The following is a 14887-nucleotide window of genomic DNA, read 5'->3' on the forward strand; positions in this document are numbered from 1 at the left end:
CTGGGAAACCGCCGGGGGAAGGGACCTACTACCCGTGGCCGTGGCGTGACCGCCGGCTCCGAGCCCCGGGGCGGCGGTGATGAGGGGGCAGCGCGCGGGGCGGAGGGGGGGGGGGGGGGGAGGTCGCGCAGCTCTCGCGATGGCTCCTCAGCTGCCGGCGGCTGTAACGGCCGTTAATCGGCCAGGCGCTGTTTCCGGCGGCGTAGCCAATGGGAAGGCGGGGCGCGTGGGCGGGGCCTGGAAGCGCGGCCAGTGAGAGGGAGGGGCGGTGCGTTTGAACGCCGCGGCGGTAGCGCCGTGTTCCGCCGGGAGCTCGCGGCGGGTCTGTCGCCATGCCCGGCCGCCCCGATGACTACGAGGTGCTGCTCACCATCGGCGCGGGTTCCTACGGCAAGTGCCGCAAGGTGCGCCGCAAGGCTGACGGCAAGGTGAGGCGGCGCCGGTACCGGTACCGGTGGCGGGGCGGGCTGAGACCCCTGTAGCATCTCGGGGGGGCGAGGCACCGTAGGATGCCGTTGCTACCGGTTTCAGCTGGGCGCTGGCAGCAATTCGGGAGAAGCGAGTGGCTTTGAAAGCCCCCCCTTCCCCCTTGCAGAGCTCCGGCTTGGTGTCTAAGCTGTTCCCTAAGGCTCGGGTTTCCTCCCTAGATCTTGGTATGGAAGGAGCTGGACTACGGCTCGATGACGGAGGCAGAGAAACAAATGCTTGTCTCGGAAGTGAATTTGCTCCGTGAACTGAGACATCCCAATATCGTCCGGTATTACGATCGAATCGTCGACAGAAGCAGCACAACCCTGTACATAGTGATGGAGTACTGCGATGGTGGTGACCTGGCTAGCTTAATTGCAAGGTGCACGAAGGAAAGGCACGTGAAAGTTGTGTGCAGCAATTTTGGAGTGTTTAGCATGAAGTATCTTGGGCAATCAAAAGAAAAGTGAAATGTATCTCTTCTTAATAACTTCTAAACAACCTTAGGTTTAATCCTTTGGACTCAACAGCTTTTCTGAAATGTGAAAGGTTTTCTAAAAAATTACAACCACCATGGGAATTGTGCTAATGGATGCACAAACTAATTGGATGTTTATGTCAAGGTAGTCAAAAAAAAACAGCTCTCCTATGAGGCAGAAGCTGTTGAAGGGTTTTGGGATGTAATTCTATGCGTGGGGTTGAAAGCGTAAACCAGCAAGTTATAGTTTGTGCAGATAGGATAGATAGCTTGATCGCTGGGTTCTTCTGGCTTGCTCATCAGTAAAAGCACTCGTACCCTATTTTGAGAACGTCAAAATACATGAAAGGGGAAAATGATTTTGAACACCAAGTTAAAAGCTATTTTAATGTGTCTGCATAAAAAGCTTGTGGAGACACCCAAGTTGGTAAGACTTCACCTTGGTCTAATCTTAGACTTAGTGGCCTACTTCTTAAGTCCAATAGTTTTCACATTCTTAGATCAAACAAGTACGTGACACCACGTACTTGTTACTTTGTGAGAATAGTCTAAAATGGTACTGCAGCTGCCCTCAAACATCAGTGTTTTCATTTAAGGAAGGTTACGTTAAAAATCAGTCCTGTTGTTCATTATAAACAGCCGGCAATATTACTGCTATCATAAGTGGTGAAAGCAACAGATCTCATCACAAAAGCATCAAATTGGTATTTGTATTGTAAGTAATGGAAAAGCTACACATTTGTAGCTTCCTCTTTGGTGAGGAAGGTAATGCTACATGGATACTGCAACAAAAGTAAATAATTTCCAACATATTTGGAGTGATTTTTTTTTTTTTTTTTTCCATTTTTAAAATGGCATATGTAGATGCCTGTTGCTGTTAGTTTTCCATAAAGTTGCTTGGTTTGATTCAGTGATTTTTTTTATAATAGTTTTAAAAAAGTTACAGGAGTAAGACTATCAGCAACTACTTAAAATGATATATGCTCAGGGAGTACCTTGGTTAAACAATGTATTCATCTTTCAGGCATTACTTGGAAGAAAGCTTTGTTCTCAGAGTATTGACCCAGTTGACATTGGCCTTGAAGGAATGTCACCGACGGAGCGATGGTGGAGTCACTGTGCATCGTGACCTAAAGCCAGCAAATGTATTTCTAGATGGCAAGCAGAATGTGAAACTTGGAGATTTTGGGCTGGCTAGAATACTGCACCATGATACCAGCTTTGCCAAAACATTTGTTGGAACTCCATATTATATGTCTCCAGTAAGACCTCCCTTCTGTGCCTTATCTTCCCTTTTGTCCCTCTGTTGTCTGTGGTGTTGGTTTTGGAGTCACTGAACATTTGGGAGAATTTAATGAAGAGTTACTAGTCATAAATGGAGGTGAATTTGTAGAGTGTGTATCTTCTGGAGACAAGGTTATTCTGCAGCTGTTTTCACCTCTTTTCTTCCCCACATGATCACTACCTTCTAATTAAAGTTGCTCTTCACTATATAAGTTTTGATGTGTTCTTGGAATATTAGAGATACATTGGAGTATCTGAAAAGGAACAGGGAAGCTAGAGTGCTTTTATGTTAAGGTAAAGAACTTATTACCTCTTGATGGTAGGATTTTAATTTGTAGTGGAAATGAGAAAGAATGAGTTATTTCCCTGATTTGGTGCATTTTGTGTAGGAAAAATTAATGTTGACTGAAATACGGAGTTGTATCAACTGAAGATTGGTGCAGCACTTCAGTCTTCTACAGTGTAGTACTGCCATAACTTGTTAAAATCCTGCTAGTAACAGTAGCTGTGGAGATTGATTAACGTAGAATCTTAAAAGTAACCCCAGTAAGTAATGGTTTAATTCAGGTTTGAACAGTAGCTGAATATCCTGCAACAGTAGAACAGTGTCTTAGTTAATAAACCTAAGATTGTTCTCTTTCTTTAGGAACAAATGAACTACATGTCATACAATGAAAAATCTGACATCTGGTCTCTAGGATGTCTCCTGTATGAATTATGTGCTCTCTCGTAAGTATAGTTGTGTGATAATGAATGTGGGAGCGTAGCTGTTAATACATATATGATTAAATTTTGTATAAATGAAAGCCTAAAGGTTTCAGAGACTAGTCCTAGGTTTTTATTTCTGTGTTGGTCTTGAAATTAGATAGTCAAAACAAACCTTTGATTGCAGCTTTTTTTCTTAGTCTGGTACATTTTTTTAATGAAAATAAGTCCTGTAAAACTAGTAAAAGAATCCAAGAAAAATATTGTTCTTCAGGCCTCCGTTTAGAGCTTACAACCAAAAGGAGTTGGCAGAAAAGATTAGAGAAGGGAAGTTCAGACGAATACCATATCGTTACTCAGAGCAATTGAATGAACTTCTCAAAGAGATGCTGAATGTAAAGGTAAGAATCAAATACTCATTTTCTTCCACCTATAATTTGAACTAGTATTGAAATTACTTGTTCTTCTTAGTTATGAAACAAACTGATCTGAAGTAGTGGTTGCTATCACCTTGTCATTGGCAATATCACTTGTAGGGGAAGGAGGGGAGGAATTGTGTTTTGAGGCCATTAAACAAAGGCAGCAGCTCAAATGTTATGCCGAGTTCACAGGATGCAGAAAGGCTGTCTCAGTATTAGCTTATACAGACTTTCCTAACAGCATGCTTAACAAGGTCTTATAACTTGGTTAAAATGGTTCCAGTGTGTTTGGAAGTTGGAAGGGGTTGTTTTGTTTTCATTTGGGATTTTGCTTTATATGGCTAATGTATAGCTTGCCCCACCATGACTGGCAGGGGGATGTTGAGAAGAATACTGCATAGGACGACGAAGCTGTAACAAGAACACACGTCTCCAACAGGTATGGATTCTTCAGGAATGGAGTGACGGGTAGAGATGCAGTGTTGGCTCCAGAACCTACTGACAGTTGCCTCTGTAGGCTCACCACCCCATTTGGGCTCTGGAAGGAGTGGCTGGGAGGGCTAGACTTCCAGCTTCTGGAGCTGGAGGCTGGTAACAGCCCCCTCTCTCAGCTTTTGTCATCTGGTTGTGCTACCCCTTCCTAACTCCATGTTTCTCCAATTTTTCCTTCACTGTATAGCACCTCAGCTGGTTTCCACCTGTGGTGGGTCTTGCTTGGGAATCTCTGGCCTTGGTGTTTCTTGGTTACTGATGGAAACTGTTGGCAATGTCTTTCCCTTAGGATTATTGCCGACCTTCTGTTGAAGATATTCTGCAGCACCCCTTGATAGCAGACTTGGTGGCAGAAGAACAAAGACAAAATTCTGATAAAAGAGGCTGGAGATCATGGGAGCCAGAAAGGCTGCAGCATTCAGATGCTGCACTGACTGAGCTGAAACGGAAGGAACAACAATTACAGGAGCGAGAACAAGCCATTAAAGAGAGAGAGCAACGTTTGGAGCGTATGATATTCCAGTTTGGGAAGGGGGTTGCAATGGGGTTCTGATTTAAAAGAATAAGTGTGGAGGAAGAAAAGAGACAGTTTTCAAAACCCTCATTTTAATTGATATTGTATTCCTAAATTCACTACTAAATTATCTCAAGACTAAAACGAGAATACTTAGGCTTATACATCTATACAAATTCTTGGTTTAAGTTATTAAGATGTAATTGTCAGTTTGGATATATAATTTTGTTTCAGGAAGATTATTAAACATGATTGGCAATTGGGAAAGTATGCAGAAAAATAGAGTCTGACTATTGTTCTGCATTGTGCAGTGTAAGTTGATTTTTACCTACTCTGTGTTAACACTGACTATACTCCCATGTAATTTAAGGTGAGCCTCATGTTGGAACAAAATATACTTGAGTAAACTGCCAACTGCTTTTGTAAAAGCTGCACCTACTGGTAGCTTACCTGTGAAACCATATAGATGGCTGGTCCTCAGGTGCTGGAATTTCCTGCACGCATAAAATACCTGTTTGTGTATGCAGAAGGCTCTGTAATACAGATTTTAACCATATATATTGTTTTCTGAGCTGGAATAACTGTTGCTGCTGGAAACACAGTGTTTAGTCATAGCTGAATTATAATATCAGGTATCTAAATATTTAGATCTGGTGTCATGTGTGCCATGAGTTAATGTGCAGAATAGAAGGCTGCTATAGCTTCATTGTTGCAGATACAGCAGAGTTTGGGATGGAGAGGAATAGCATGCCTGGCATCTCAGAATACTTGTCCAGTATTGCACATCAGTACTACCTTCTACACAGTTATCTTTGCTTAGAGCCACAGGAGCAGAAATATGGGTGCATCTGACAGACTAATATTGTTGTCTTTTTCTGTAAGAAAATCTATCATGCAACATCACTCTAACGCTTACATTTTAACACTCCATACGACTGTATTTCAACTTCCAGAGAGAGAACGGGAACTCTGTGTTCGAGAGAGACTGGCAGAGGACAAACTTGCTAGGTACCTTACTAACCTATAATTACCTATGTTAGAAATGCTACAATCTTACAACAAAAAGCTTAAACTTCTTTCTTCAAAACAGAGCCGAAAACTTGATGAGGAGCTGCAGTCTCTACAAACAGCAGAGGACATTAGCTTGTGCAGATGGTCCAGGTATGAAAATATGCAAGAAGCCACTTGCACTGATAAATGTAGGCTGGTGTGACCAGAAGAATGCTCCTGATGCTCAACATGCTGAACCTAGTTCCACTGTAGCAATACAAAGCCAAATTATCTCTGCAGGGTTGGGAAGAGACTCTTGGTTTTCTACTTTGCATAAAGACTTAATGATGCTCAACCATGAGTATGAGTTGCCACTGTCAGCACTTCAGTCGTGCTGGTTTAAAAATTAGGTCCTTGTGGTAAATTAATGGAAGTGCTGACTGGTAACCCAAACTCTACTCAGAGTTGCATTTATTTTACTTATGGGTGTGTTTTTATAGACTTTTGATTTAGTTAATTTTAATAAAATTGCACGTGTCTAATCACTTCAGCTTTAGTTCAACTTCCAAAAACTTCAAGGTGGGAAATAATATTTGTTGCAAGTGACCCAGCTGTCACTGGTGCATCGTATAAGCTCTGAAGAATACAAACTGCTATTATCATACTTCAGTTTAACTCACTAGGGAAAAAGAAAAAAAAACAGCTTTGAGAATGTGCTATAATGCTTCCTGACTACCCCTAGTCCAATCTGTTGTACAGTAGTTATTACCCCATAAGAATCTGATGCTCACTTTGGCCTTGGTTGTTCAGCCCTCAATACCATAAAGAGGTGGTATCATCTATTCATTGCACCTATCTTTTAATAGTAAAAATGATTCAAGTGTCTAAATGCATTTTGAAATAGTGATAGAATATTAAATGATTGGGTCCTAAGTAGTACTGTAGAAAAACATGAACACCCTTTTAACATGCAGCAACAATCTCTTAGTTTTGGTCAGATAAAACAAGATAAGCATGCTACTGCCTCTAATACAAATAAAACTGAAGATGCATATTTTTTTTTTTCCACGAATTGCCTATCACAGCAGGAAAGAACACAAATAAAATGCCACTGGAAGCTAGTGGTAATCAAGCTATTTCTAACATTCCTGTCAACTTTGAGACTTCCACCTGCCTCTCAACATGTTGTTTGACTTTGGTACATTAAAGAATATAAAATTGAAAACAAACTTGCCTTGGGCTTTCTGATGTTGCCTCTAACACTGGATGGCTGAAGGTAAATGAGCTTCAGCATTTGCTTGTTGTCTTCTCCATCTCCTACCCCTCTACATGATATTTTGACCTTAACAGAGGGGTATTAATTTTTGAAGATGGGCAAAACCACTTTGACTAGTTAGTACCTCATGACAAACAATGCAGAAAAGTGGATGTAGTTATTACAAGACTGACCAAATCTTGCAATATCTGTAGATCACTTGATAGCAAACATTAAACATTTGTTTCAACTCTTCCAATTCATTCCAGTACTCTTGTAATACTGTTTCTAAAATCTCCCATGTTCTGATATGAATGAACTAGGTGTTTCTTCAACAGGTTACCAAGATCACTTGTTTCTGCTATCTTCAGTTGCTCAAATATTACTGTATTTTTCAAAAGTTGATTGCATCTCACACATCTCTTAGGACTCTAATTTCTCCTCCGTCCATTGTGTGGTTCACTTCACATTCTAAGCTGATGTCTTAGACCCTACCCTATTTTTGCAGGGATTCTTCTGATTCTTGGGGAAGGATTTAATGTTAGAACAGATATAACTTATTGATATGAAACTACAAAATGCTGAAACATTCACTAGCCTCTTCTCACTCTGTGCTTATTGCATCCTTGCTCTAGCCTAATGAATTGAAAATTAAGGCTGCAGCAGAGTTAAGATTAGGATAGTTAGACCTTTGTTTAAAAAAATCACACGTTAAGTTGAGCCTTGTGAAGTTGGCTCTTATGAGAGGCAACTCAGCTGTTTTAATGGCTTTTGATGGTAGTTTTTTTACACTGAGTCATTAAAAACAAAACAAGCTGCCTTTTGATTGTGGCAGTTCTATACAGCTAAAACATAGCCATACTATGAAAATTCCTGTTCTGGAGGCTGCAGTGAAAGTAACTTGTTAATTTCTAATGCACCTAAAATCATTCATCAATTCAGAGCCTACTTTGTACCCCATTGACTTAATACAAGGACAGAGTTAAAAACATGGGTAATGTAGAAAGACCACTGGACAGGTTGGGTCTGCCCCCGCTACTGGATTATGTTACTGTTTAATTTCTGTCCTTCAGAAGAAATTCCATGTCTTTTCTCCTTATGTCAACTAATATGTCCTTAGGTGTTGAGAGAGGCACCCTAGAAACTACAATGGCATATGTTCTTTTACCACAATCATTTAAAAGCCTTGTTTTTAATTTTTTCTCAAAAAATGGAAAAGGATTGTTGCTATGAATTGAAATGTATTTAATTATATCCCAGCCATAGGTAGATAGCAAAATAGGTAACAATGTTAAAAGACATAAACTAAGCAATAAATGCTGAATGATGGACTAATTCAGTACTTTATTTATTTCTTAAGATAATGCACTCCTGCTCCCCTTTTCTACAACCAAGAAGAAAGTACACTTTGATGGAAGTGAAGAGAATGCTGTGCCTCCTGTTAATTTGGAAAACTATCCCCTTTCTAAAGGGAAATGCTCTGATCTCAAAAAACGTCTATATGCTGCAAATCTAAGGGCTCAAGCACTGTCTGAACTGGAAAAAAACTACCAACTAAAGAGCAGACAAATCTTGGGCATGCGCTGAAACTAACATAGATGTAAAGTATTTAACTTAAAAGCTGATTAAATGTTTAAGAAGATCCTTGTGCCTCCCTCTTCTAAGCTAGAACCTACTGAAAATTTCTTTTAACAGTTCTTATACAAACTCTTAGTCTATGATAGGTAGTTCATGATAAAGGCATAAGAGATTATATTATGAAAACAAGTAGTTTTGATATCAAATCAAAAAAACTGAATTGTATTATTAAAGAACACCTATTTTGGTCTTCCTGTTTACCATACATTACTCTTCTGAAAAATATAAAGAATTAATATTGTAAAATGGATTTTTAAAAATCTGGTATGAAAACCTTTTCAGAAGAAAAATATACAGAGATTCGCAATCTGTAGGTTAAAACAATGCTGTATGTAGTGTACAGTATTTGGTAAAATAAGTATTGATGTTTTGTAAATGTGGAAAAACAGCAGCTTTTTGTCTGTACTTGTAAATATATTTTAACTATCAAAAAGCGATTTTTACACATTCTCTTCCTACTAAGTAGGTGATTTATCAAAGCAGGCTACTTTTAATGTCTTTGACTAATGAGTGGGATGGGTCAGCTTAGCATAATTGATACATTTATACTCCTTTCTGCTTGGGAAGCTGAATGGCTTGTCCACCAACTCCTGAAAGGCCTGCTGCGCAGCATAGCATTTGAAATAACACCTTCTTTGTTTTGCCTAGAAACTGTTATAAACTGATCTGAGACTGCTATCCTGGACAGGACACCATCCAGGGTGCTATCACCTGTGTTTTGGGGAGGGGCAATTGTACTTTGACTAGAAGATTCTTATTTTCTTGAAGCTTATGAGGTATCTCTGTTTTTCCCTTCACAATTCTCTCCCAGAGTAGGAGTTGCTTGCTTAAGTTGATGTAAGTTTCATGAACTGACTCAGACCAATGAATTTTAAAAAAATCCTTTGGAACTGTAATGCCTGGCATGTATTTTATAGAGAGTTTTGTTATCTCTGTGTTGAAATGCCATAAAACATACATTCTTAAGAAACAGCTAATTTTCAAAACGTTTCCTTAATGAGCCATGAATGTTATCTAAGGAGGTATTCTAGATGGCTTTTGATTGAAAAAAAGAGAATCTTATTTGAAATATCAATTTAATTTGACATATTTGCTGAGAGGCAAGTACTTGTCTTACCAAACTGCTCTAGGAGATTCTTAACCACACAGCAGAGCTTCTCATATTTACTTGCATAGTGGGTACTGTTTTCACCACAACCTTTCCTTAAATGAATTAGAATGTGACTATTTTGTTTGCTAGTCTAAAACTTCCACTATTCTGGTGGTCATTAGCCAGCACTAGGTGTGGTTGAAATGTCTGGCAAGTATGCACAGCCAAAGTAGCCGTGCCATATGGATCAGTGCAGCTTTCCTTCTGCATTCTTTCATATTGTTGAAGATTCTCACATGTATTTGGAGGGTGAATCCCCGCTTTCTCACCATGTCTGTACATTCAGATTTTTTTGTTCTGTGCATCAACCAGAGAATCTGCAATGCAGTTCTACTGGCCTTTATGTGGATCTTTATTGTATAGCCCATAAGATGTCAAAGGGTAGCATATGCAGTGGTGTTAGTCTAATCTGAAAAAAATATGTAGGACACAAGAATTTTGTTGTATGCTTTGTCATCTGTAAAATTCAGGTATCAGTTAGTGAAAGGAGGAAACCAAGCAACCAAGAAAATAAATTAGTTATTGATTCAGGAAAGACTATATTGTGAAGTGTCTGGTGGTTGCAAATGTTTTGCTTTTAACAAGACCTAACTAAGAAAATGGCTTGAGAGTCTTTTTTTGTCTCTTTTTTTTTTCCTCCTTGGAACATATAGCTGGAACAAATAATTTCTGCATATATAAGTAAAATACCTGCAGAGCAATACCTGCAGCTTTCCTCTTCTTTTAATTCTCTAGTAACCTCAAGATGGCACTGTTGCCCTGTAATTGTTGGGAATTTCTTCTGTATTGATACATGATGCAAAATTGATGATCTGATTTAAATATATTTTTACCTGTTTTGTTTCAGAAAATCATAAGTTTGTTGCTGCAAGATGCTGATTTTCTTAGGCTACAGATGCTTTAGTACTTGCTGGTGCAATTAATTATCTCCAATTTGCCATTTTGCATCTTTTATGCATGTTTTATAAAAATAGTTGAATCAAAGACTTAGCTAACGATTACACTATTATGAATAAGAAGTGCTACGGAGAGTGCAAACTGTATCAATCACAATGGCAGTAATAAATGAGAACAGCTTAAGTTACAGCTGTAGCACTGAGCTATTTAAGTTGCATTACTCACAATGTCTTCTTGAAGTATCATCACTCTAATATGATAAATGCAGTGTTTTTGAGGTTTTTGAAATAAGTACTTCCTACCATTACGTGTCAAACATAGGGGAAGGCATCCTGGAGACGGTGTTTGTTCTCTCTGAGGATTTTTGCTTTGGAATCCTGAAATTCACATTTTCCTACAAAAGCATAATTGTTTTTCCCAGAGCACATGTGTAGCATTGGAATCACATTCAGGATGTAATTTTCAAATATATTCAGGAAAATAAATAGCACGTTTATGGGAATAGTGACTGCTTGTAGAGTGTTTGCAAAACATTGCCATCATGCTGATAGGTATACTTACCTCTTAAAAGTGAAGGTAAATTTGTACCTATGTATATGGTATAGCTTAAGCCTTACAGGATTATAATAATGGTGTATACTGTTGAATGTTGTGAGATAAATTCATTAATATTTAATATACATATCAGAAATGTTAGTATATATAGTTGTGGGCACAAAAATTATATATAGAAGTCACCTCTGAAGTTACAGAAGTTTTACATGCATAGAACATAATTTAGGTCAAAATAGACTGGAGGGGAAGTTGCATCATCTTTGAAAAATGTGGACCACATCCCTGATTTTCAGCCTTTGTGTGTGACCCTAATCAAGACCCTGTCACGGGCCTTCAGTTCCCATCTGTAACAGGCTCGTCACAGGGGGGAGCTCAGAGACAGAACTGGCATACTGTAAAGGTCTGCACTTTGGGCAGATTTTTGGTGGTGGTGGTGCAACCACCTTCATCTACCTCAGGGATCTGTGCATGTACTAGGGAATGGGATTTACTGGGAAAATAGTGGTGAGTTATCAAAGTTATGTAATGATTAGCCTGGTCAGTTGTCCCCTCTGCAGGCAGTTGACTGGGCAATCCCATGTGACTATATCATTTTAACAGTGTGAAAGTGCTGGCTAGCTGGGCAGATAAAATGCTTAGAGGAAATGAGGCTTACATAAAGAGGACCATCAAGGTTCCTAAACATAAATATCAATAGGTCATTTAATCCATACTATGTCATTGAACAGATGGAGAGATAAATCCCTCTGGAACAATTATAAAATACTTTATCATAGGGAATTTTACATTTTTGCCTTTACTGTCAGTGAATAACCTAGGAGGAGGTGATCTGGTCCTAATAATGGCACAAGCTGGTTCGCAGGCTCTCACTGCAAGACTCAACCTCCTGCAGTTTTCCACTGGTATGGGAAACAGCGCAAAGCAGCAGCTCTCTGCTGTTGCTCTTGTCTTAATCTGAAAAAGAGAGAATGCTCCTCACATTGCTCGTCATCCTAGTGCCTGTGTGTACCTCTTGCTGTGCTGATAAAGATGAAGTCCATTTCCCAGTAAGCAATGCTTCTAGCATTCATTTGTAGTCCAAAATTCAGTTGAACCCAGTAACAGTACAGTGACAGCCTTTGGGCTGTGTCTTTGTCTTATTCTTCCCTTGTGTAATTTGTGTGAAGCCAGAGGAATCTTAGTAGCTATAAAGCTGCTGTATCAGGCGTAGGAGCTGAAGCCTGCCCTGGGAGCCTGCTTAATAGGCATTTCAGCACCGTGGAAGACTTTGGCCTAATTAAGGCTACATACAGTATAATCCACATCTGGTATTAGAAGTGAGTTTTATTTATATATTTACTTTAAAAGTTAGCTGGAAGTTAAATATTACTCTTTACAACTTTAAAAAGCTCCACAGACTGATAGCGTAATGCCACATGTTGTTATACTGCTTTTCCATTTAATCTTGCTTTCAGCCAGATCAGCAATGCTGAGAAGTTACTATACTAGAGGCAACAGCGCCTTTATCTGACATATTATTTTGAAGGCAAAGTGCACTTTTGAGGCTCAGCTGCCATGAAAGGATGAAGCTTTGTTGGGAAAAAAATCCTTTGTATTCTAAAAATTGGATTCATGCCAGAGTTTTATGATATATAGGGAGAAGAAAGGCTACAGGGACACACAGAATTAGCTAGCTCCTAATAGTCTTATTTTTCAGTGTGTAGACTCTTTCTGGGCAAGGAAACATAACATATTTATGAAAACTTTTGACTAATTTTCATTTTTGAGTAGTTTAATTTTTGACTAATGGATGATGCTTGTTGCTGGTCTACCTGGTTCAAACAGAGGCAATTTATGGGCCCAGTTACTACTGCATTGTTCTCTACTGTGAATATATTATTGGTCTCAATGCATTATGTCTACTTACCTTGCATTTACAATGCATTATGTCTACATTCTAGACATTTGCAAATACTTACATTTGTTTGCTATTTGGGGAGGAAGAGCATTGCCAAAGGCACAGCAGGAACAAATGACCCATCTTCCTCAACAGAAGTGAAGACAAGCAACTTTAGGTAGAGCTCTCAATCTTAGCTTCTACCAAATCGGACTTTACTTGACAAGAATTTCAATCGATACCCCTCTGGCAAGCTTGGGTATCACACAGACCTCTCTGGAGTTTTATGTTGTATTAGGAAACAGTGAGCACAGTTTTCTTCTGCTCATAACACATTTTATTATCCAATTGCAAACAGAAGCAATATTATCTACCTGGCCTCTCAGCTCTTCCTAGACCATCGGGGAACACTCCAATGACCCAGAGCTAGATGTCTATTTAGGTCATCTGGGAAGTTTAGAAAATCCTTCCTGACAAATACAAGTGTTAAAGTCACTGACCAACTTGAGTGCTATTTGCCATGTAAAGACTTTTCTGACTACTACTAATCAATCTTTAGATGCCACTAGGGAAAGATAATATGGACTTTCTGAGACCTGGATGATAACATAAACAAAGCCATCAGGGCAAATGGCAGATCATGACAGATAATGATTTCCTGGGAGGTGAAGCAAATACCTGCTATGGCAATGATCCACATAATTAGCTTGTACTGGATTATAAGTACTTTGTGGTTGCAACTAAAAGCAGGAGGAAGCATTAGCATTAAAGAAAATGATATCATCAAGGAAGTATTCAGTTGATTGGAAAAATAATATATTTTTATGAGAATTATTACAGACTTACCTTTAGGGCACACTGTAAATATTTCTCCCCAGGTGAATTGAAGTCTGGGAAAACCTCACCATTGTGCCAGTTTCTAGAGAGACAAGTGTGATCAGAGAAGTGCTGCTGTATGATGTCCACTCCAAGGGATCCGTCTGCCTTTAGGGCAGGCTGGGGCCTCACTCTAATCAGACGTAAAATCATTTTTCACCAATCTTAATTCAGTCAACTTTAGCAATGTGATGAATATAAGTGAGCAACCAAGAATGCGTCACTAAATCTCTATGTAAGATGTAATGAGTAAAATTCCCTGCTCTAAATTTCCCACTATTTTTCAAAGCTAAATTCCTGTCTCAGTGCTTCTGGTCTCAAGACGTAACTGAAGGCTACAGGGGGACCTCACCTCCATGCAAAGCCACATTCAGTGGAGCTCCATGTGTTATCAAAAGAGGAAAGGGCATGAAACTGTATTTTCTAGTTACTGATCTTAAGTAAGGGACTGAAATCTAGATCCCACATTGTCTACGTTCAGGGAATTTCTCTGGGCAGAGTCCTAGAAACTGTGTATCAGAGACTTAAAATGGAATTTGTGTATGATCAACCACAGCCTTCACTTGTGCATGTTTTTAACCTCCTTCCATGTTCATTTTGCTGTCTCATGTTCTGGCTAAAAAAAAACCCATGGCAGACGCATCTTGTAACTGCTGCTAATTTACACTTGCTGCTGGCATGGCTGTGGGTGCAAACCAGACAGTTAAGTGTTGGCAAGAAGCAGTGAGTTAATCACAGCCTTGGAAGCATGGTCCTTTGCTTGTGCTCCAGGGAATGAGCTCAGCTGAATGGCAAAGCCCAGCCAGGGAACTCAGCCTTGGGTTTGTGCCAGGCAGTAGCCGTGAGTTTTGTTTTCAAATCTGCCTTTGCAGTAAGTTCTTATATAAAATCATAGAGCCTGGCTCAAATTGACCAGATGTTCTAATGGTCACTTCCTTTTTTAATCCTATTTTTTTACAGTTTAGATTTCATCTTCAAAGCCATTTTCTGGAAGTGAAATAGCACTTGCTACAGAGGTCAATACTAAGCTCAGCATTGTTACAATGATTTGCAGTGTTTGCTAGTGGCCTGCCATATCTGCATTGCCTCAGTTGCATGCAAAACTCCCTGTCAGGAATGTTTCTAAATGCTTGCTCTAGGTCCTGCCCCTGCACCCTTTACTAAGATGTTTCTCCTTCAGCTTGGGTGAACAGCCAACTTTCTCAAAAAAAAAAAAAATCACCTTTATAAAGTGGATTGAGAAATTACTATCCCACAGTGAAATACTTTCAGATCTGTACATGCTGAATA

At 39.4% G+C, this 14887-nt stretch overlaps 1 protein-coding gene across 4 annotated transcripts in view; it reads left to right on the forward strand.

Annotated features, from left to right (window-relative positions):
• The window catches only part of NEK2 (NIMA related kinase 2), an 11019-nt gene extending 227 nt beyond the window's left edge, over nt 1-10792 (forward strand). Inside the window, exons 1-9 of one of the 4 annotated variants that reach the window (XM_032989503.2) lie at nt 265-428; nt 648-865; nt 1971-2208; nt 2877-2959; nt 3210-3336; nt 4136-4355; nt 5314-5368; nt 5451-5521; nt 7966-10792. In XM_032989503.2, coding sequence (XP_032845394.1) covers nt 333-428; nt 648-865; nt 1971-2208; nt 2877-2959; nt 3210-3336; nt 4136-4355; nt 5314-5368; nt 5451-5521; nt 7966-8192 — 1335 coding nt within the window. In that variant the 5' untranslated portion in view covers nt 265-332 and the 3' untranslated portion in view covers nt 8193-10792. Of the gene's footprint in view, nt 1-264; nt 429-647; nt 866-1970; nt 2209-2876; nt 2960-3209; nt 3337-4135; nt 4356-5313; nt 5369-5450; nt 5522-6435; nt 6766-7965 lie in introns of those variants that run through there. The other 3 variants (XM_032989504.2, XM_032989505.2, XM_032989506.2) reach the window with 3 other exon arrangements.
• The last annotated feature ends 4095 nt before the right edge of the window (nt 10793-14887 follow it).

The sequence above is a fragment of the Tyto alba genome, unplaced genomic scaffold (genome assembly GCF_018691265.1).
Source record: "Tyto alba isolate M040663 unplaced genomic scaffold, T.alba_DEE_v4.0 Super-Scaffold_16, whole genome shotgun sequence".
NCBI classification, from domain to species: domain Eukaryota; kingdom Metazoa; phylum Chordata; class Aves; order Strigiformes; family Tytonidae; genus Tyto; species Tyto alba.